Consider the following 21,722-nt stretch of genomic DNA (forward strand, 5'->3'; position numbering starts at 1 on the left):
ATTCTTCTACCTTGTAAATGATGAGCTTTTATTCCTGAAGTGTTAAGTTCTAGAAACCTGAATTACTAAACATGTGTGTGTGTGTTGGAGGCAACATTTAAGAATTATAAATATTCTTTCTTTGCACCACGAGAGTTCTACCATCTTTGTCTTTATTTCATAAACACATGATCACTATCATAGTCGGTGAGGGAAGGCAGTCCCTTTCACATGCCTGCTTTTCTCCCTTGCACACTGGAAAGGGACAGTCAGGGTCATATGTTCATGACTTATGCTGTTATCTTTAACCCTAAGCCAAGATCCTAGGGCATTGTCACTGAACAACTGTGGTTTTCTGTAGATGAACCTGGGGGGTGGTTTTCAACAGGAGCACCTGAAAATGTGGATTGTGGGGCGTCCCTCTCTTCTCAGCATAACCTATACCTTGCTTCACATAGTGTATATTTGTTCAATGAAACTCCCCTCTCTTCTAGTACATGGATGTCTAGGTAAGAATGGAAATTCTCTCCACCCAGCATTTCTAGAAAGAATTGCTAGAACACAACTCCCACTCTGTATCCCAGTGGCTTTATCCTCATACAAATGGTACATTTGCTGCCTCATTCGCTTCTTCCTAGGGTGGTACAATGTTTCTATGTAATTTCCAATAGTCATTTGATGAAGAAATTCACAACCAACACATTCCACTTTCTCTCTGCATACAGTATTTGGACCATTTTTTTGTTTTCAGAGTATTTTAAAAGCATCCTGAATAGATCCTTTGCCGGATTGTACTGCTCAGCTTTGGTCCTCTTTCACTCTTTGGTGACAAAATTAATTAAAATCCCAAGGGATTTATTACTTGTGTTTTGTTTGAAGATGATGTTGAATCTCTGCTACAGTCTGGCAAATATTTATTTCAGACATGGTGACCAAGGCCACGTGGATTGCTGACTTACCCTAAGTTTCCAATCACTGCATCTTCTTTTGTTTTGAGTGACATCCCTGTTGTCCTGGGATGCAGATTCAGGTTGTGTTCCCACTGGTCCTTGCTTGGGATTGACATTTTGATATTATTTTGAGTGGGACATTTGCACTGCTGTCCTTGTCACCTGCTCTGAGCCTTGGGTTGTCACTTCTGTGATTTGGGGCAACCATACAGCACATTGGTGGAACAGAAACACAAATTGGACCAGTGAACAACAGATCTGTGACTGGAAACAAACTGAAGTCTGTTCGTTGGATGCCAACAATGGTTAGCTGACCAACTGTCACTGCATTTTTGGCATTTCCTTGGAAATCGTAGCTGTACAATTTTCAGATCTGTGAATAAAATTGTTTTATTTTCCCCATGAAGCCACCAGTCTCAATGAGCTACCCTTTGGGAGCCCAGACACTTTGGAATCATGGTGTAATCTGGAACACATTGGAAAAGTTGGATATGGGTGTGTGAGACTGTCTCCTAAGGACATTTAGAGGGAACAGAAGTCCCAAACTGAAGGAATGAAAAATCTGGGTTTCTAGAACTGTGGATGAAGAGTTTTAGCTGTGTTCTTACAAGTGTTTCTATTTCTTTCCCCCTTGTACCTTACAGAGCAAAAGTCAGGGATCTGTCTTTGTCCGGATCCACGCCCCATGGCAGGTGCTGGCCAGGGAAGCAGAGTTCTTGAAGATCAAAGTCCCCACCAAGAAAGTATGTACTTGTTTCTTTGGGGCTGGGGGCCTCCTGGGGGCTGGATACGTGTGGAAGACTTGGGAGCTGGGCCAGGTGGATGTGGCTTCTTTTGGAGTCAAAGTCAAACTTGTCTCTCCAGGGATTTGTGGCCATGAGGTGGGTGGGACAGAGAAGAACTGGTGTGTCTGTCTGTCTGTCTGCCTGCCTGCCTGCCTGACTGACTGACTGACTGACTGCTTGCCTGCCACCTGGGCTGGGCTGTCTGAGAAGCCAAACATCTCATCTTCAGTTTTTCCCACTGTGCCTCCCTTCCTGTTGTTCTTGAAGGTCTACAGCCATCATGTATTTTTCTGTACTGAACCTGGCAATAGGACTTTGACAGCGAGGTGGGAAGATAAAACAGCACCAAGAATGCTATGGGCACACTGCTGCTGTCAAATGGTGGCTTTTGTTCCTCTATAAATTAGGAGGTCCTTCAACATGGGAGTAGATTGAAACCATGTGGGAAGTGTTTTCATGAGCTCTGTACCAGTGGCCCACCTGGAGATTTCAGTTCACTTGGTTGGTATGGAATGAGGTTCTGGGACCAGTGCTGTGGAAAAATCATCCCCAGGAGGTTGTGCTGTGTAGGCTGGGCACCTCACAGTTTAGATGGTGTGGGAGGGGGTTTTCAATTAGAACAGTGTATGTACAATTTAAAAAAATCTCCCCAGTGAATTTTCAACTGCTCTGTCTCCTTGTACAACAAGATCCAGCAAACAGCTCTCGGGAGAAAAGGATTATTTGTTGCTAAAATTCCCATTCCTTCTCCTTGGCATTTTAGGGGGAAAAGTGGGACTGCACTCTGACCTGTACTATGTCTTTGGGAGGGTACTGGGACAGGCGCTGGGGTAGTTGTGTTAACCATGGGTGGTGCTTTGTGGGTAAGATCTCTCTCTCTGTTTTTCTGCCCCATACAGTGCTATTTCACAAATAGTGACTTATTTTTGTAGAGACCCTGATTCTCATCCTAAGAAGTGCTTCTTCCTCCCTTTCAGGAGCAGAACTCCATAATCTGCTTTCTCTCAGTACTGCTGTCCCTACCTCCTTACCTCCCCTCTCATCCCACTATTGAGAACATCCTTAGAGCTGGGAATACCAACTTATATTGCTAACTGTGCTTGTACTATCTTCACTGCCAACAGGTCTATTGCCTGTCAAAAAATTCACTCATCAAATACCAGTATGTGTTTGAGCCAGCAGGAATTCCCCTGTGCAAGAAGAATAGAAGCTATAGATTCCATTCTTAGAATTTATTAAGCTGGACTAACAAATGTCCACTAAATAATAAACACAGATGTGAGGTTTACTTATAAGTTTTTTGATAAAACACAGTTTTGCAGGAGCCAGGTGTTTGAAATAGTCACACTATTTTATTGTTTATTTATTCACTTATTTGGGACATGGAGAATAGCTCTCTCTGTAGCCCAGGCCAGCCTCAGACTTTCACACTTTCTGTCTTAGCTACCCAAGTGCTAAGACTGCAGGTGTGTGCCACTGTGCCCAGCTTCTCACATAGCTATTGTCTCCATATTGCTATGTTCTTCATCTTCTGGGCTAGTCTAGGTATTATTACCTGTGATCTAAATCCATGTGCCACCTTTGTTCAGAATGCCACTCTTCCCAGCCGATGTATGCCTGGTCTCTTAGCAATACAACCCATGTATCAGTTTTGGGTAGAAGCTTCTAGTTCTTGTTGGTAGCATCCTACCTTGCCCAGCTCCATTCACTTTTCTTCTCCCCTTTTCTTTGCTTTAGTTGAATAGTTGCTGTTATCTTCACCCCATCCGATGTGAGTCTTGTTCTCTGTTTTCATCTTTTCTCTCTGGTGTTTGGGAAGAAGGTGAGCAAATCGCTACTATTCATGAAGAGTAGTAGTGGAGACTATGATCCTCTCGGTAGAGAGCTTAGAGACACTGGAGAACCGAGGACCATTCTCTGCATCCCCAGAGTGCTGCCTGGCTCTCTTCTTGACTCTCCTCCCAACCTTCCTGCCCTCTCATGCTGCCTGTCCACCACCTACGTTGGTCTTTTCTCTGTCCTTGGCACTATCAGCCATTCCTTGACACCTCTTGTTTTCCTGCCACCTTGACTCCTCCTGTCCAGACAACCTTCAAGTCACCCCGCTTCCTATCTGCTTTGTCTCTACTTTGTCTTTTGCCAGCTTTGTAAGGTAACTTTGCATAAATGGCATGCCTGTCTCCTCCTGAGCTACAGCTTCCATACATTAGCCATTTGGAACTTAGCATGTGTTATACAGACAAGACTTGAGTTTGTAAATGCGTTGACCTGGGCAAGCCATGGTACGAAGCATCCATCTTTGGGGGTCTCTCCTTTGTATTTTAACAGTTCAAGCCACTTATACTAGACAGGTCTCAAGAACAGACATGAAGCCTGGGATTTTCATTCATTTACTGTGCAATTTGAGGATGTTGCTTCCTCTTTTGGAGCTTCAGTTTCCCCATCCTTGATTCAGACATAATATTGCCTGCTGCTAATTTCTTAGTGGGTGATTTTAAGAACCTGATTCTTCAGTGTTGGTGTGGAAATGCAAGAGTTTGTTCTTGAGTCTGGTTTCTTTTTAAAACTATTTTTCCGTGTTTTCTTAAGTCTTAGTACCAAGTCAGCTTCCTTCCTGACCAACAGGCAGTCAGCACTAATGCAGTTCCTGCTGTGTGGAGTCTTTGGAAGGCCTTGGGGGATACAGAGCAGGCTAGGCCCTGGTGAGCCCAGAACAGGGCCCAGGGCAACTGAACGTGTGCACAGCTCCAGGCAGAAGGCAGCTATTGGATCCCAGCTATTAAGACCAGCTGTAGGCTCTCTGCAGAACAGAACATAGCTCTGCCTAGAAAGTTGGGGGTTGGGGTCTGGGTGAGGCTGCGACTGCTCCTCCAGGATGTACAGATAACCAAAAACACTTTCTCCTAGCCTTTCCCAGACTCCACACAGGTGGAAGATTCTGGCATCTGTCTGTGGGTTCAGCCACACATGGCCCCTGCTGCTCTCCATATTCATAGCATTTGGGGCCTTGTATTAGGCCTCACAGGGGGTCTTATAAGCAGATGAGGAGGATATAATTTGTGCTGGGTAGGAGACATGTGTTTGTAAAAATTAATCAGAGACTCTGATCCCAAGGCTGGGGGTAGGATAAGTCCAGTTCCTGCAGTAAGGGAGGGCTGAGGATAGGGAAGAGGAGACATGACAGTCTGTTGGAGGGCCAGCATTGCTCCTTTTAAAAATGGGTCTAAAGTGACTAAAATAAGAACAAACCACATTCGCAGAGAGAGCCACATCCTGTGGGTGGTAGGGATGTGGAGGAAGAGGAAGACATGGTATAGTATCCGTAAAGCATTGTTCCGGTCGGTGACAGCTTGGATCATGACCCAGTAAGGTCCAGAGAGACCGGAAAGATGGGGAGGAAATCATGAAGTGGAGGTCTCAAACCTGCACAAATCCATTGTAATGTGTCCAGGGACTCAGAGTCCTGAGCACAAATATTAACTGGGAGGGGGAATCTTGGAAGGAAACATTTGTTTTCCAAAAACAACAATAGAGGGGCCTGTGTTTTGTGAGGGACATTCAACAGGCACACACAAGAGGATGTAGGAAGCCTGGCCTTTGGTGCTGAACAGTCTAGGAAGATTTGAGATGGGTCGTGTTTGGGGTAGATGCCCTCTCTCTTCTGTTGATTCTGGAGGCAGTGCTTCTAGATCCTAGTCAGCATCTAGACCATTTTCCCCCACTTGCTTTTATGTAAGTGAATGAATATCCCTTTTCTCACCCCTGGTATGCACATTCCCCAAGCCTCTAGCAAAAACAAGGCTGGGGATAGGTGTGTGTGTGTGTGTGTGTGTGTGTGTGTGTGTATGATAATTGGGGCTTTTATGGGATTGTTCTTGTCCACAAAGTCATACTAATACAGCTCAAGAGGACACAGCTGGGATGGGTGAATACCACCTTTGTCTGATCCGTCAGCGCTTTGGTGGTTGTTGCTAGTAGATTGACGGCTGGTATTAAGGGGTCTCAGTGCTACCCCCAGGAGCCCATAAAGACATTGGATTAAGTGTCCTTTGCATGTAAGTTGATAGTGTTGAGTCAGACTTTTTTTTTTATTTAAACAAAGTGGTAGAGATCTACATGCCTTCCACACAGGAGTTACCCTGTAGTGGAAGGCAGGTGTAAGGAGCAGCAAGTTATGGCACAGTGCTACCTGTCAACATCCACCATCACTGCAGCTCCAGCTGCTGTACACATCCCTGCCATGTGTGTCGGACTGCACAGTGGGCACTGGGTTGGGTTGCTCCTGTCTGCTCTTTCCCTTCCCTCTTCCTTTACAGCCAGCATCTGCAGCACTGCAGGAAATGGGCCCAGGCCATTCCTTCACCAACACAGCCAGCATCCCAGATGCAGAGTCTGTGGAGAGGCAAGAACAGATGGCCATTACACTATGGACTGGGAAGGGGAATTCTGTTTTACTAGGGAGCAGGGTGTCTGTAACATGGTGATTCTATGTGTGGGGTCTGCTGGGCCTTGATTGGGAAAGCTAGTGGGAAGACTCACCACTCAGCAGGGTGAGCTCAGAGAACCTGTTCCAAGGGGGAAGCAGCCACATGACAGGTGTGGCAAGGGAAAATTCTACTCTGGGCTTTGCTCTCAGGTGTGATTCTATGATGTGTCTTCTCATGAAGTCTGAATTAGAGACTAGAAAGAAAAAATATAAATGACCCATTTTACAACAAAACAAAACAACCACAAAGAAAACAAACAATCAAATAAACAAATAACAGATGAAAAAGACCTATATATACATTCTGGGGCAAGTAGGGAAACACAGGAGAAATAAAGATGATAAAAATTGAAACTAAAAATAACAGATGCAAGTGAGACAGAATTCCATGTTGAGTTTCCTGGTAGCCAGAGCAACAGGAACTGTGGCTTATGCCATCTGCAAGAGTTGTTTTATTGTGGGGGTGGGAAGGACAAAGGTGTTTTTTTTTTTAAAAAAATTAAAAAAGCTTTTTTTTTTATTACCAAAGTATAACTTTCTTTAAAGGCTCTTAATAACATATAAAAGATTAGATTTTGAATCACAAGTTTACATTTGAGGCCAGAATGACCTTTTTAAAAAAAGACTTACACATTTAAATCTAAAACAAATGTGGTGTGTGTGTGTGTGTGTGTGTGTGTGTGTATGCATGTAATGTGAGTGCAGTGTCATTGGAGGCCAGAAGAGGGTGTCATATGTCTTGATCTGAAGTTATATGTGGTTCTAAATTTATAATCCATGGATGCTGGGAATTGAACTTGGGTCCTCTAGAAGAACAGCAAACACTCCAAACTGCTGAAGCATCTTCCCAGATCCTGGAATAACCTTTTCTTTCTTTAAAAATATAATATTTTCACTAATTCTTTGAGAATGTCATACAATGTATGTCTTTTTTACAATTCTATTGCTGTGAAGAGAAATTATCAACTTGACAACTCTTAAAGGAGAGAGCGTTGAATTGGGGGCTTGCTTATAGTTTCAGAGGCTTAGTCTATGATCATTCTGGTGGTAAGCATTGAAACAGTAGCTGAGAACTTTACAAACTGATCCATGGGCAGCAGGCAGGTGTGTGTGTGTGTGTGTGTGTGTGCGCGCGCGCACACACACACACACACACACACACACACACTCACACACTGCACCTGGCATGGGCTTTTGAAGCCTCAAAGTCCAATGACATAATTCTTCTATCTAACAAGGCCACACCTACTCCAACAAGACCACACCTCCTAATCCTAATCCTTTCACAGTTCTACTCCCTGGTAACTAAGCTTTGAAATACATGGGCCTATGGGGGACATTCTCATTCAAACTGCCACAGTGTTCTTTGGTCATAGTCACCCTCCCCACTTCTACCCTACATTATCCCAGGTCCATTCCCATCTCTTTCCCTCTTCAGCTTTGTGTCTCCTCTCCTCTGTTTAGTAACCCATCCAGTCCAGTTTGTACTTCTCATACACTCATCATTAGAGTATAATTAGCTTCCCGGGGCCCACATCCTTAAAGAAAACTGACATTTCCTTCCCCAGATGACACTGGCCATCTGTAGCTCCTTCCTCAATAAGGGGGAAGCCTTGCCAATGCCTCCCCCTTTACACTAGTGTTGGTTGACTTGACTTGTGTAGGCAACCACTGTTGTTGTGAAATCACCAGTGCAGTGACCCTGTCATGCTCAGATGTTACTGCTTTACCCCAGTCCTTTCTGAACTTTGGCTCTTATAGTCATTGCCCCATCTTCTGCCATGCTCCCCGAGCCTTGTGCAAAAGGGAATGTATGCGGGGGTGTTACAGATATCCCTAGGGTGATCTGTATATGAACATTTCTTATACTGATTTTGGATAAAACTAGAGGATTTGATATTAAAATGTAGCTCAGGGAGGGATTTACTGCAAAGTTATTTAAGCACATTTCTGATGAGCTAATGATGTAATTGATCTGATGGAGCCCATGTTTTGAAGTTCATGTGCATAAAACAGCATTTATTAAAGAGTGATCCATTCCTGCCTTTCCCTAACAGAGATCACATAGATGCTATCAACATTTCATGATAAGTGTGAGAAAACCAGACTAAACTTACATAATTTCAATTAAAAAAGAAAGAAGCCTGACAATTTATCTTAAGTAGCCCCTTAGGAGGAGACTATTGACTCTATTAAGCTTTATACATTTTTGGAAATTGTTCTTAAATACTTATCTCTGCCTCTCTAGGGACTTCTGGTTTGGCCAGCTGACGTCTCACAATCTTCCATGATGTATTCCTCCTCCTGATCCCCACAGCTCATGGTCTCTGCCCTGCTTCAGGGACTGTACAAAAGTACAGAAAACTGGGAACACAGAAAGTCTTGCTTCTTGGTTATTCAGATGTGAATGTTAGCTGGGGCTCTCTAGTAAAACAGGAGAGAGATGGAGAGAGATGGGGCCACACTACAAGTTGGTTATGAAGGCAGTGGGGGTCTCAAGGTCTGTAGTCGGTGAGTTGGATACTCTGGATCCAACTGAGTAGTTCAATCCTGAGACTCAGGAGAACACACATAAATTCTAACCTGAACACTGGTAGTGTCAAGACCATAAAACTAATATTGGGTTTAATTCTAAGAGCAGAAGAAAATGATTGATATCCTAACATAAGGCAATCAGGCAGAAGGAGCCACCTTTATTTGTGGGAGAGGTTCCCTTTTCTATCTGGTCAGACCACATTATGGAGAGTAGCCTGCTATATATACTCAGTCTACTGAGTCAACTTCTCATCTCATCCCCAAAGGTCCTTCACAAATATGTTCACAAAACTGTTTGACTAAATAAATGAATAGCCCACAGATCAGTCCAGTAGGCACATGAAATGAAACATCCTAAGACTTTCATTTTAATCCCTTAGGAGTATAGATCTTTGCAATAGAGCAAATACCAGTGCAGAAAGACAAGTCCTGTCTTTGGACCCTGTGAATGTGGTCCATTTGGAAAATGGATCTTCATGGATGTTATTAAGCAAAGATCTCAGTATGGATCTAGTGTGTATCTAGTGTGAGCCCTAAATCCAATGTGCTTAGGAGAGAAGGGCACAAGCAGATGTGGAACAGAGGTCTGTGGGGGAGAGGGCTGCGTGGGGGAGGCAGTGACAGAGTGATGCATTCAGTCAGGGAACACATGCAGACATCAGAAGTTGGAAGTATCTTAAAATCAAGATGTGAAGTCACAAGTATAATTTCATGGACCAATGAGTAAATAAACTGAAATATAAATATAAAATTTCCCCATGCATTGGATCAATTGATGAAAGCTTGTGTGTATTATTTTGTGTTACGTCACAATATGAGTAAATACATGTTAACCCTGTTTTGTAGATGAAGAAACTTAGTCTCAGCGAGGTTAATGATCTTATCCAAGTCATAGCTTGGAGAAGATACCTAGGGACCCAAAATTATGTCTGCTCAGCTCTAAAGCTATGCTCTTATTCTATTTGCTGAAACAAACAAACAAACCTGTCATTGAACCAGACTGTGCAGTGTAGTCTGGAAGGGCACCTTTCAAGGTTTATTATACAGAACAATACTCTTGGGTTATACAATGAGACATGATCTAACATATTAAAGAAGCATCAATGAATTTTATCTGACTAATTAAAGCTTGTAGAGGAAGTCTTCTAGAGAGAAACATAGCTCTACTGTGATCTACATTCTTTCCTATGGAGGCCTGCTAATTCCCTGAAGCAATATTGTATAGAGGTATTTAAAGAGATTCATCTAAGATGCTGTGGTCCCAGGTGGGAGATACACAGGTTACAATTATTCCATTGCTGAGGATTAGTTCTGTGAGTGTGTGTGTGTGTGTGTGTGTGTGTGTGTGTGTGTGTGTATGTATGTAGGTTTTTATTCTTGTTGCTTAGTGGAGAGTCCTGGAGACAGATTCTCTTTGGGCTGTTCACATTCTACTGGGTCCAGTTCTCCTATGTGTGTCTCTCTGCTATCTCTCTGAGGTGATTTGTAGTAAGTTGTTCCACTTAGCCTAGCTGCCTGACCTATACCTAGATCTGCTAAATCTCTAGCCCTGATGGTATAGCTGGTCGTCCTTTGAGTGTTCCTTCCCACCTGGGGACTGCTCTCTTCTAACAAGGCCTCTCTGTGGGGCCTACACAATCTCCTTGATAGAGACTTTTCTAGAAAACAGAGTAGCTTCTTCCTTCATCTATGGGGCAGACCTTCCCAAAAGCACTTGTTCCAGGTCTTAGAATGGCTTCCTGCTCCTCCTTGAATGAAGCAACTCAACTTGCCCTTTGTGCCCAGTCTCCATCCTGCCCTCCTCACTGGTCCTTTGTTTCTTGTAGCCTAAACCCATCTTTCTTGTGTTCTTCATCACTCAACATTTATGTTTTTTGTCACTCAACCATACACTCAACATTTGCCCTTCCCATTGGTGTTTTTCCTCCAGAAGCCTTTGCGAGTTATGCTTGGGTTTCACCTGTGTCCTAAATCTCTAGGATCAGGAGCTCATATTATGAGTTCCTTATGAATTTCCTGAAAATAATTGTGTGCCATTGAAGTAATAGTTGCTCAAGATGCTCTAGATTGAACGAACCATTGATGCCACAAGGCTCTTGCTCCCTCAGCCTTAGGTATCTGTCTGTAAAGGGCAGGAGTTCATATCTGTCTCCTGTCAAATGAAATTCAGATAAACACACACACACATATATATATATATATATATGTGTGTGTGTGTGTGTGTATATATATATCACTTCCCTGGAAAATAGTTCCTTCATCAAATGGTGATCTGTTTACCTTCAGCTCCATTTATCTCCTGACTGGGGTTGGACTGAATGATGTGCTTCTTATCCCAGGCATGAAGTGCCTTCTGGTCAAGAGAAGGGACAAGGACATCAGTGTCCATGCTGCGGATTCTGAGCGGGTTCTGCCATGTTGGATGTTTGGTTTCCTTCAACTTTACTTTTTCTATTTGCTCTTGTCCATCCTCCATCCCTCTATTCATCCTCCATCCTTCATCCTCCACCCATCTGATGAAAATTTCTGAAAATCAGTATGCCCCAGATGTTCTGCTAATGTAGTAGTGACTACAGCTGTCCTCTGGCCCTGATGACTTTTATGTGGTGAGAATTCAGCATTTTTATGGCTAGCTGTAAATTGAGAGACACCCACAGGAAAACAAGAGGGGCATATAACGAGAGTCAACGGGAAGAAACTCATTTGGACGAGCGTGGGAGAGCATTAGAGCTCAGCTCTGAAGGCTGGATAGGAGCTCTGGAAGATGGGAGGGCAAATGAGAATATTTCCAGAGAGGGAAAGATATACCTCTAGGTCCCAAGGTCAAAAAAAATCATGCCTGTGAGAGGAACTGAGAGGAGTCCGAGTGGGGACAGCACAGGCTGTGAGGAGAGGAGAATGAAACCGAGAAGGAATCTGGGAGGCACAGCTCGTAAGGGGCCTTGTCAGCCATGTAATTTAAAAAGCTTGGATTTTCTCCCAAAATTTAAAAGTCAGCAAACATTCATTCATGTGTAGAGGACATGCTGACAACAGGAATAAAAACCATAAACGAATACAGGATTGGACAACAGAAAAAGAACATTTTATTTATTTATTTATTTATTTATTTATTTGTTTGTTTGTTTGTTTAGTCAGCATATCACAGTCTACACAATGGCCAGGAAACTCAAGCTGTAGGTACCAGTAGAGTGGTGAAGGGCTGCTCAGTCTCTGGTTGTGCCCACCGAGACCTCCCTTCTGGCTCTAGGTTTACAGCTGAGACGGTACAGCTGAGCATCTCAGCTCCTGGTGTTGCTTCCACTTTGGTGGGGGGATGGGTTAGCAGTCGCATGTACAGACAAATGTGCTTTTGGGCAGTGGGTGAGGACCGATGCGTGGCAGCCTAGGATTCTCAGCCTTGGTGCAGCCCATGCTCAGTGTCTCTTCGGTACCACTGGGGGATGAAAACAAGAGTTTTTGAGAGATGGGAGTTCTGTGCGTCTTTGCTTGGCTTCCTCTCCTCTGCCTGCATGGCCTTCCGTCCTCGTCCACCTCGTTCCTCACGCCATCTTGTCTATTTTGCTTCTCCACCTGGCTTTTGGGAATTAAAGGGAGCAGAGGTCATGGGATAGTCTTCAGACACTCTACGACTGTGGAGAAGAGAGCAATGCTAGAAAGGGTGACAGCTGGATACCAATGATCTGACAGCTGATGTGGTAACTGAGGAAAAGCCAACTCACGGGCAGAAAGGCAGGAAAACTGATTTTACTTCTATCAACACGATGCACCCAGGTGGGCCAGCGTCCAACTTTATGCCTGGCCTGTATTCTTGCTGGCTGATCTGTCCTAGCCATTTGCAGAAAGGGCTCCTCACAGACCACAGTAGAAAAAAGTGACCTAGGGATTACTGGGATGATAGCATTTGTGTCTTACCTTGCTATACATCTTCATTGTTTTGTTTTGGGGGGGGTGTCCTTCATATATGTTCATTATACTTACCATGCTGCCTCAGTTTTCTTATCTGTAAAGTGGAGACAGGGACTTGTATGTTGTCCAAGATAGACATCACTAGAACCTTGGCTCCCTGTGTCTCAGCAAAGCACATGATTTTAATGCAGAGAGGAAACAAATCAGCCTTGGGACCACACTGATGTGCCCCCGTGGGGGCTGGGGAGATGAGGAGAGACACGGAGGAAGAAAGAAGTCAGACAAAAGAAATCTCAGTGAACCCCTTAGACTGAGACAGTGGGGCCAAAGCACGCTTTTATGAGAACCATATTTGAGCCCAGGAATAAAAAAATAAGAGCAACATACTTTAACGATTATTTATGATTTTAAACACATGAAAGGCACAACGTGTACCCAGGGAGGCGCATCGTGTACCCAGGGAGGCATAATGGAGAACAGCTGGCTAACATGTGTCTTGCCATTTCTGAGGATGTTCATAATTCTCTGATGTCAAGAATAACAGTAACAATGATGCCTCCGATGATTATTATTAATAAGAGAGCGTCGAGCATCCTTCTGGGAAGGTGAAATGGAAACCTAAGCTGGTGGGCAAAACGGGGACATTCAAGCAGGCTTCCTCCCCTGGGACAGATGGTGGGGCTTTGCTGAGGGTGGAAGGCCACTGGGTTCAGGGAAGAGTCCTAGACGGGCCTCGGGGAGACCTCCCTGCCCCTCTCCGTCTTGGCTTTCCCATCTGTGAGGTGAAGGCCCTGCTCCTCCCTGGTCGGACTTGCCGTGTCTTCATGGGTTTTGCAGAGAAGCTGCTCATGGTGCAGGTGCTGAGGGCACTACTGAGCATGTGGCAAGGGGCAGGGTCATGGTTAGAGTCCTTGTCACCCCTGCATATGGCCAGCACTTGACTTCACTAACTATCAAGCTGTGGATCTCCAGGAGATGCCTAGAAACGCTTGGGCTGTGAATGTATGCTTCTTTTCCTTAAATGATTCAAGTCGTGCTTATGCTAGACGTGGGAAATACCTTCAAAGCTATTTAGCCCATTTCCCTCTTTTACGACTTGTTAAGTGGGTCTGGAGGGACTCTCAGTCTAAGCCTAATTACCCTCCACTACTGAGTAAACCAGTGGTCGCCCAATGCCCCGAGAATTACAGGGTTTTTCCATCTGGCCTGCGGAAAGAGGTGCCAGTCTCACTCCTTCCAGATGGTTCTTTCTCTTATATGGAGTCATTTTTCACACCTATGCAGCACAACGCTCAAGGGGTTCAGTAGACCTCTGTGTGTCTTTGATCACGGTCCCCTCTTAGTGGATGAATTCTTGTCTTGAATCCCCCAGGCTTATATCCCTGCCCCTGTGCCTCAGGGAATCTGAAGGAACTTGAGTTCTCAAGGCAGGGACCTGGATCTACCCCAGGACCCACCTTGTCTGTTTTCTCCTTCTGTTGTCTGATGGTCACTCTTGGGAAACCATTATACCCTGCATTTTGTCTGGGTATTTATGTTTTCTCAGGACTGGTGTCTGTTATTCTTTCACGGTGGGAAATGAGTCTCAGTGAGTGATGTGTGTGTGTGTGTGTGTGGGCACACATGTACTTTATACACACACACACACACACACACACACACACACACACACATATACATATACACCTGAATATTTGTTGAAATATACTTTAAACTATTAATAGAGAGTTCCACAGGAGAAAAAGGTAAGACTGGGTCAAAAATGAAAAAGAAAAACTTTATCATTTAGTTAGCCTTTTCCTGATTTTGTTTTTTTTCTTTAATAGCAGAACTGCATTAATTTATTTTAAATGAAAATAAATAAAAACTGCTCATAAGATATAAAGTGGTTCTAGGTGAGTTATTGGCTGAGAGGACGCCCCACCCCCAAGTCCACCTCCACCGCTGCCTATCATATTAGAGACATATTAGAGACAAAATGAGCAGGAAGGAGACTCTTTGGATGAAGCTGACGCGCATCTCACACATACCAGTGACACGCTTTTCAGGTTCCCCAGATGAAAGTGTTGCCACCTCTCCTGGAGACTCAAGGTTCTCTGCACACCCTTGGCTGCCATTATCTTACAATGCCCTCATGCATATTCTCTGCGACTTGAAAATAGCCCGGCAGAGAAGAAGACAGACTTCCTTCAGAATGTCCTGCATGCTAGTGCTCGTTCGACTCATCACGGCAGCATGAAAAAAATTGGCCCAATATCATTAGCTTGAGAGTAACTTAATAGTAGTGTAACACAATTTATTTAGTAGCTTAAATTTACTTAGCACTTTTTAAAAATATTTTTATTTTCTATATTCTTTGTTTACATTCCAAATGATTTCCCATTTCCCGGATCCCCCCCTCCCCATATGTCCCATAAACCTTCTTCTCTCCATCCCTTCTTCAATCACCTCCCTCCTTTTTCTCTGTCCTTATATTCCTCTCCAATGCTAGATCAATCCTTTCCAGCATCAGGACCCTCTCCATACTTCTTCATGGGAGTCACTTGTTATGCGATTTGTGCCTTGGGTATTCAGGGCTTCTGGGCTAATTAATATCCACTTAAGAATACACATTCCATGTGTATTCTTTTGTGATTGGGTAACCTCACCAATAGCTTATGCTCTAAGATCAAGAATTGACAAATGGGACCTCATAAAATTACAAAGTTTCTGTAAGGCAAAGGACACTGTTAAAAGGACAAAAAACGACAACCATCAAATTGGGAAAGGATATTCACCAACCCTACATCTGATAGAGGGCTAATATCCAATATATACAAAGAACTCAAGAAGTTAGACCCCAGGGAACCAAATAACCCTATTAAAAAATGGGGTACAGATCTAAACAAAGAATTTTCACCTGAAGAAATTCGGATGGCCGAGAAGCACCTTAAGAAGTGCTCAACATCATTAGTCATTAGGGAAATGCAGATCAAAACAACCCTGAGATTTCACCTTACACCAGTCAGAATGGCTAAGGTCAAAAACTCAGGAGACAGCAGGTGTTGTCGAGGATGTGGAGAAAGAGGAACACTCCTCCACTGCTGGTGGGGCTGTAAGATGGTACAACCACTTTGGAAATCAGTCTGGAGGTTCCTCAGAAAACTGGACATGACACTTCTGGAGGACCCTGCTATACCTCTCCTGGGCATATACCCAAAGGATTCCCTGGCATGCAATAAAGACACATGCTCCATTATGTTCATAGCAGCCTTATTTATAATAGCCAGAAACTGGAAAGAACCCAGATGCCCCTCAAAGGAGGAATGGATACAGAAAATGTGGTATATTTACACAATGGAATGCTACTCAGCAATTAGAAACAATGAATTCACAAAATTTTTAGGCAAATGGTTTGATACTTAGCACTTTTATTACTAAATAATTACTAAATAAAATTTATGTAGTAGCTTAATAAAAATAAAAGCTGCAATGTAAGCATAAGTACTCAGACTTGAGTAGGCAAGAGTGACTTCGTGGTCAGGAGCTTGAGCAGAGGTGAGGTCAGGATTAGTTGACACCGCCACTTGGTGGCATGCTGATGGCTGTGGTCTCTTGGTGGCTTGAGGTTTAAGGTGGGGGGTTGTTTCCATACCTGCTGTTTGTGGGAAAGTTTGGGGGGGTCTAGCTAGGTGCTCTCCCCTCTCTGGGGACTCTCAGGACATTTTAGGACATGAAAAGATTCAAGCGGAAGCTGCTGATCTTATAGGATGGGCTGACTGGTACCCTTCTGCCATATTTTACTGATCAAGGGGCTAGAAAGCCCAGCCAGGTTTAAGGAAGGAGTGAAGATGAATGGTCTATCTGGAAAGGAGACTTACCCGTGGAGAGCCAGTATCTCTCATCAATACTTCGAAGCTTTTCTGACTTACGGCATCTGTGCCTCACTAAAGGTCATAACGGATGCTAGGGGCATGGCTTAGAGGATAGGAGCTGTGGCTGCTCTTCCAGAGGACCCGGGTTCAATCCCTAGTACTGCCCTCCTAACCTTCAGCTGCAGATCTGATGCCTTCTTTCGGTTTCAGCGGGCATCAGGCACCCATATGGTGCACAGACATCCAGGCAGGCAACACACCCATAAAATAAAAACAAATAAACATTGAAATAAAAATGAAAGCTGCAATGTAGGCCTAAGCAGTGCTTTCTGCAGTATAAACAAACAAACACTATAACTATTAATAATCATTATGATAATATGTATGTATCTTACTCAGGTCAGATGTCATTGGATGTTTAATATTGGGGCAGGGGATGGGACTGGGAAGATAGCCCAGTTGGAAAAGCATTTGCCATACAAACACAAGGACCTGAGTTCAATCCCCAGCATCCATGGAAAAAACCTGATGTAGTGACACTCACTTGAAATCTCAGCGCGGACGAGGATTCCCATGATACCTAATAGGGCTGTGTGGGAATCAGAGCCAACTGGTGTCAAGCACCCGGTATTTTCTCTCTTATAATTCTATATGCATTTATCCAGTGGAGGTATGGCGATTGTCTCATGGTAGGCCTGCAGTTTCTGGAAGATGGCGGGACAGCCAGAAAGTTTGGAATCTGCATGTGTCTTTGCAGTGGACACCCACCTCCACAGCATGTGTGACAAGAGGGGCTTCTGGAGAGCAATGCAGAAAAAGAAAAAAAAACCTGCTTTGTTTTCTTCTTCCTGCCCTTTCCTTTGCTTGGAGTGTTTTCCCCGGGGACCTCTGCTCCCTGCGCTTTTTTCAGGTGTGACAGGTGGCATCCTGTGCTTTATTTTCCATAGATGTACGAGATCAAAGCAGGAGGCAGCATTGCAAAGAAGTTCAGCGCCATTCTGCAGATGCTGAGCTCACCCCTGCAGCCCAGAGTTCCTGAACACAGCAACAACAGGATGAAAAACCTCTCCTACCCATTCTCCAGGGAAAAAATGTACCTGTGAGTATGGGAGCCGCTAGGATGGGCACATGAGAGGGGATGGGGAAGGACTTCCAGTGTCATTCTGTGCCTGAGCCTTGAGACTTGGGACATGATGACCCTGGGGCCTGGGATCCAGGGGAGATTGTTCCTATGTTCCTGACGGCCCTTCCTCTATGAAGTTATCCAACACATCCCTGGACATCCATGCAGGAACGTACACCTACTTCTTGGCCACTATATAAGCTGAATGGAGCACCAGGGACAGCCAGGCTTGAACTGTAAAACTCCATGGGCAAGTCCCTCTTCCAAGTCCATCTGACTAGGTTTGGTACTACATGAAAAACAGTGAGAAGGTGGAGGAAAATTCTGGATTTCTTTATACCCACTCATGCTCTCTTTGATTCTATGGAAGAATGACTAAAGATCTCTTTATGGGCATGATCATTTGGGAAACTTTTAGAAGAAATGACCACAGTAGGGAAGGCGGGGAGTGAAAGATGCAGCATAAACCGTGCGTGAGGAGCTCTGGGGTGATGGGGATCGAAGGACTAAGGCAAAGGGGGCACAGAGGCCAAGAGGACGCAAAGGTCGTGAGTTTTAGGGCAGTGTTTCTGTGCTCACTGGAGAATGCCTCTCACCCTCATCCCCATGATTGACAACACTTGTATGAGGGTGCATATGCAGTTTCACAGCAAGTCCTGTGACATCTCTTGCTGTCACCTTATAACTATCCTCCTGCTCCAAAGGGGAAACCAGATTTCAGGCCAACCCGGCTCTCACAGACAGGTGACACAGTAAGACCCAGCATGGCTCCCGTTCGCCATGCACAGGTAGTGTGAACATATATGCTGTTCTTTTCTCCATCTTCTCTTCCTCCCATTCCTGCTGGGCTGGGCAAGTTTATTTCATACTTCTATGTCTTTTCATTTCTTTTCTTTTCTTTTCTTTTCTTTTCTTTTATCCCTTCCTCCCTCCCTTTCTCCCCCACCCTCCCTCCCCCCTCTCTTTCTTTCTTCCTTCCTATGATGGTTCTTATATAATTGGTTCAGGGAATGACCCTATTAGGCGGTGTGGCCTTGTTGGAGTGGGTGTGTCACTGTGGGTGTGGGCTATAAGACCCTCACCCTAGTTGCCTGGAAGTCAGTCTTCTACTGGCAGCCTTCAGAGGAAAATGAACTCTCAGCTCCTCCTGCACCATATATCTGCCGGGATGTTGCCATGTTTCTGCCTTGATGACAGTGGACTGAACCTCTGAGCCTGTAAGCCAGCCCCAATTAAATGTTGTTTTTTATAAAACTTGGTCATGGTGTCTGTTCACAGCAGTAAAACCCTAACTAAGACACTTCCTTCCTCCCTCCCTCCTTCCCTTCCCTCCCCTCCCCTCCTTCCCCCTCTTTCTCCTTTCTTTCTTTCTTTCTTTCTTTCTTTCTTTCTTTCTTTCTTTCTTTCTTTCTTTCTTTCTTTCTTTCTTTCTTTCTTTCTTTCTTTCTTTCTTTCTTCCTTCCTTCCTTCCTTCCTTCCTTCCTTCCTTCCTTCTTTTTATGTGACCCAGTGAGTTGACTCAACTGTGGGTCAAGGTTTATATGACAGGGTATGGGCACTAACCAGGAGTTACACCACTGAAGAAAATGGTCCTCCTTTTTTCAGGGTCTACTAACTGCTAATGGCTACCCAGGAAGAGTGAGGCTTCCAAAGCCTCTTCCCTATCTATGATGGAATGTCGAAGGGCCCAATCTTGTGAATGTAACTACAGTAACTGTGATTTCATGGGTGCAGTGAATGACTGTAATGTCCTTAAGACAACTTCTCCTACCCCTCCTCTAGTTCTAATATTGTTTCCTCCTCCTCCTTGTAGTCTACGGTTTCTGCTTCTTCCTCTTCCTACTCCCCTAACCCTCCTCTTCCTCCTCTTCTCTCTCTGAGCCGTGGAGTGGGTGCTAAAGATATTTTGTAAGGGTTGAGCACTTAAGAGCTACTGGTTCTCAATACTTTTTACCACTTAAGAGTTTCTACATTAACCTCCACTTACTGTAAAAAGAAGCTTCTCTGACCAAAACCGAGTGCCCTTGATCTTGTGTGCAAATATTTACAAGGCCGTTTGCCAATATGTCTACTTAGCAAACAAAGAGTAGTAGGTTGCCCCTAAGGCCTCTAGTGTTTCCAGCTGTGACCTTCTGTATAGGTTTACAATACCAGGGAAATCTAATGAGAGAGTGACTGGTTACCTCCATGACAGTCATGCCATTAGTCCACATCTTGCTTGGCAGTGTATCACACAGGGACCACAGTTGGTGACCTCGCTGCTCTCTTTGTCTCTGTCTTCTTCCATGCTTCATCGAATCCCTAGGCTTTCATGCACCAGGATGCTGGCCTCTGATCAGCTATCTCCCACACATTTCCCTTTGTGTCACTTTTGCTATCCTTTAAGGCCAGTGAATAGACAGTTTCTTTTCTAGAAAATTCTGTTCTTCTCTGTCAGAAGTCTGATCTCTGTCCTTGTCCTCGAAAAGCCACAGTCTACCCAGAGTCGTGCTTCATTTGGCATCAGTCACTGTGGCATGTTGACTGAAGAGGAAGGAGAAGGTCCAGCAATCTGTGTGCTCAGCAAGGTTCCTGACTGTGGGAGCACTCCATAGGTGCTGTGGGACTTTGTGTTTTTGTTTTGAACAGGTTCTTGTATAACCCAGGCTGCCCTTGAACTCTAGATTTCACTGTCTTTCAAGTGCTTTGCTGTTGCTATTTGTTGTTCAATATATGAATACTCACAGGCCTTTCATAATTGAGTTTGGTATCTACTGATGTTATGACAATGAGAATACAAAATGGAATTTTGAAAGACCAACAGTTATGATTCTGATACCCCAAGAAAGCCCTCCCCCACCATTTTCACTGTCTTTGTCCAGGCATTGGTGTATTTCCCATCTGCTTTAATTTTGAAAACTTACCATGGCATATTTTCTCACGAACTTTTTATTTACAGACTTTTCATAATTACAATTTTCAGTGCTTTCGAGGTCACCAACTGTGCCTTCGTGATAATCTTTCATATCAACTTCAAGGTGACTAACTTTGTACTGGATCTCTTTATGACATTTTTCTTCTGTTCATTTATTTTCATTATTAACAACTTCTACAAATAGTTTTCAGAATTCCTGGCTCAAAACAAGCATTCATGCTGTGTGTGTTGAGTGTATGAAAACTTTCATGGTTTGCCATGCTGCTTCCCAAAGGTTTGCCTTGGGCTGTGGGGACGGTGGTGTCAGTGGAGAAATGGGTTGGCTTCACCATTTCTTTCTTGGATCCTCTAGGTACAACATCCAAGAAAAGGACACCTTCTTTGACAATGCTACCCGGAGCCGCATTGTAAGTAACGGGTGTTCTGGCTTAGTAAAGGGTTTGGGGAGTGGTCAGGTATATGTTTGGCATTTCCTTTCCCTTCCTGCTATCTCTCATTATTATTTGCTTGGCGCTGCCTAGCAACTGTAAGGCATCCAAGAGCCTCCCCATCCCAGTGGCGTAAGAAAGAGCAAACAAGTTCCTTGTTTGCTAAGGCTTGAGGGGATGTAGCTACTTATGAACTCTCTAAGCAGATCTGTCTTAGAATCATAGAATCAGGGGATGTTAGAGATGGTAGGGCTTGATACCAGTTAAGGTAACTCCTTGGCTTACAGATAAAAAAAAATCCCCAAGGGTATAAGAAGTATTGCATTAGAAAAAAATCATCTGGATTGTTAGTGTCTGAATACGGTTACTAGCAGTCCAGGTTTCTGGGATAATGTGCCTTTCTATGGACGCTTTCTCCTTCAACCCCATGGCAATAACTCATGTAAATTTATTTCACAGGAAATGCTAATTAGACAACTCGCCCAATAATAAAACAGAGAGCCAACATTCCTGACTGCAGCTGTAGCTAGTATGTCCTTCCTCCCGTCTTTCCTTCCTTCTTTCCTTCCTTCCTTCTTCCTTCCTTCCTTCTTTCCTTCCTTCCTTCCTTCCTTCCTTCCTTCCTTCCTTCCTTCCTTCCTTCCTTCCTTTCTTCCCTCATCTTTCTTTTCTTTTATACCAAAAGATTTAATTTTATCGGAGTTTGATTCTAATACAAATCTGTGTGTGGCTTCTGTTCTCGTGACCCCATCTCCACAC

The 21,722-nt window shown here is 44.1% G+C and overlaps 1 protein-coding gene across 2 annotated transcripts in view; it reads left to right on the plus strand.

The window, feature by feature from the left end:
• Positions 1–21,722, plus strand: part of Ano2 (anoctamin 2) — a 325,589-nt gene that overhangs the window by 63,549 nt on the left and 240,318 nt on the right. For both annotated transcript variants that reach the window (XM_052172696.1, XM_052172697.1), the window contains exons 3-5: positions 1,574–1,672; positions 17,446–17,597; positions 20,888–20,942. In XM_052172696.1, coding sequence (XP_052028656.1) covers positions 1,574–1,672; positions 17,446–17,597; positions 20,888–20,942 — 306 coding nt within the window. The remainder of the gene's footprint in view (positions 1–1,573; positions 1,673–17,445; positions 17,598–20,887; positions 20,943–21,722) is intronic.

The sequence above is a fragment of the Apodemus sylvaticus genome, chromosome 2, assembly GCF_947179515.1.
Source record: "Apodemus sylvaticus chromosome 2, mApoSyl1.1, whole genome shotgun sequence".
In the NCBI taxonomy this organism is placed as follows: Eukaryota; Metazoa; Chordata; class Mammalia; order Rodentia; family Muridae; genus Apodemus; species Apodemus sylvaticus.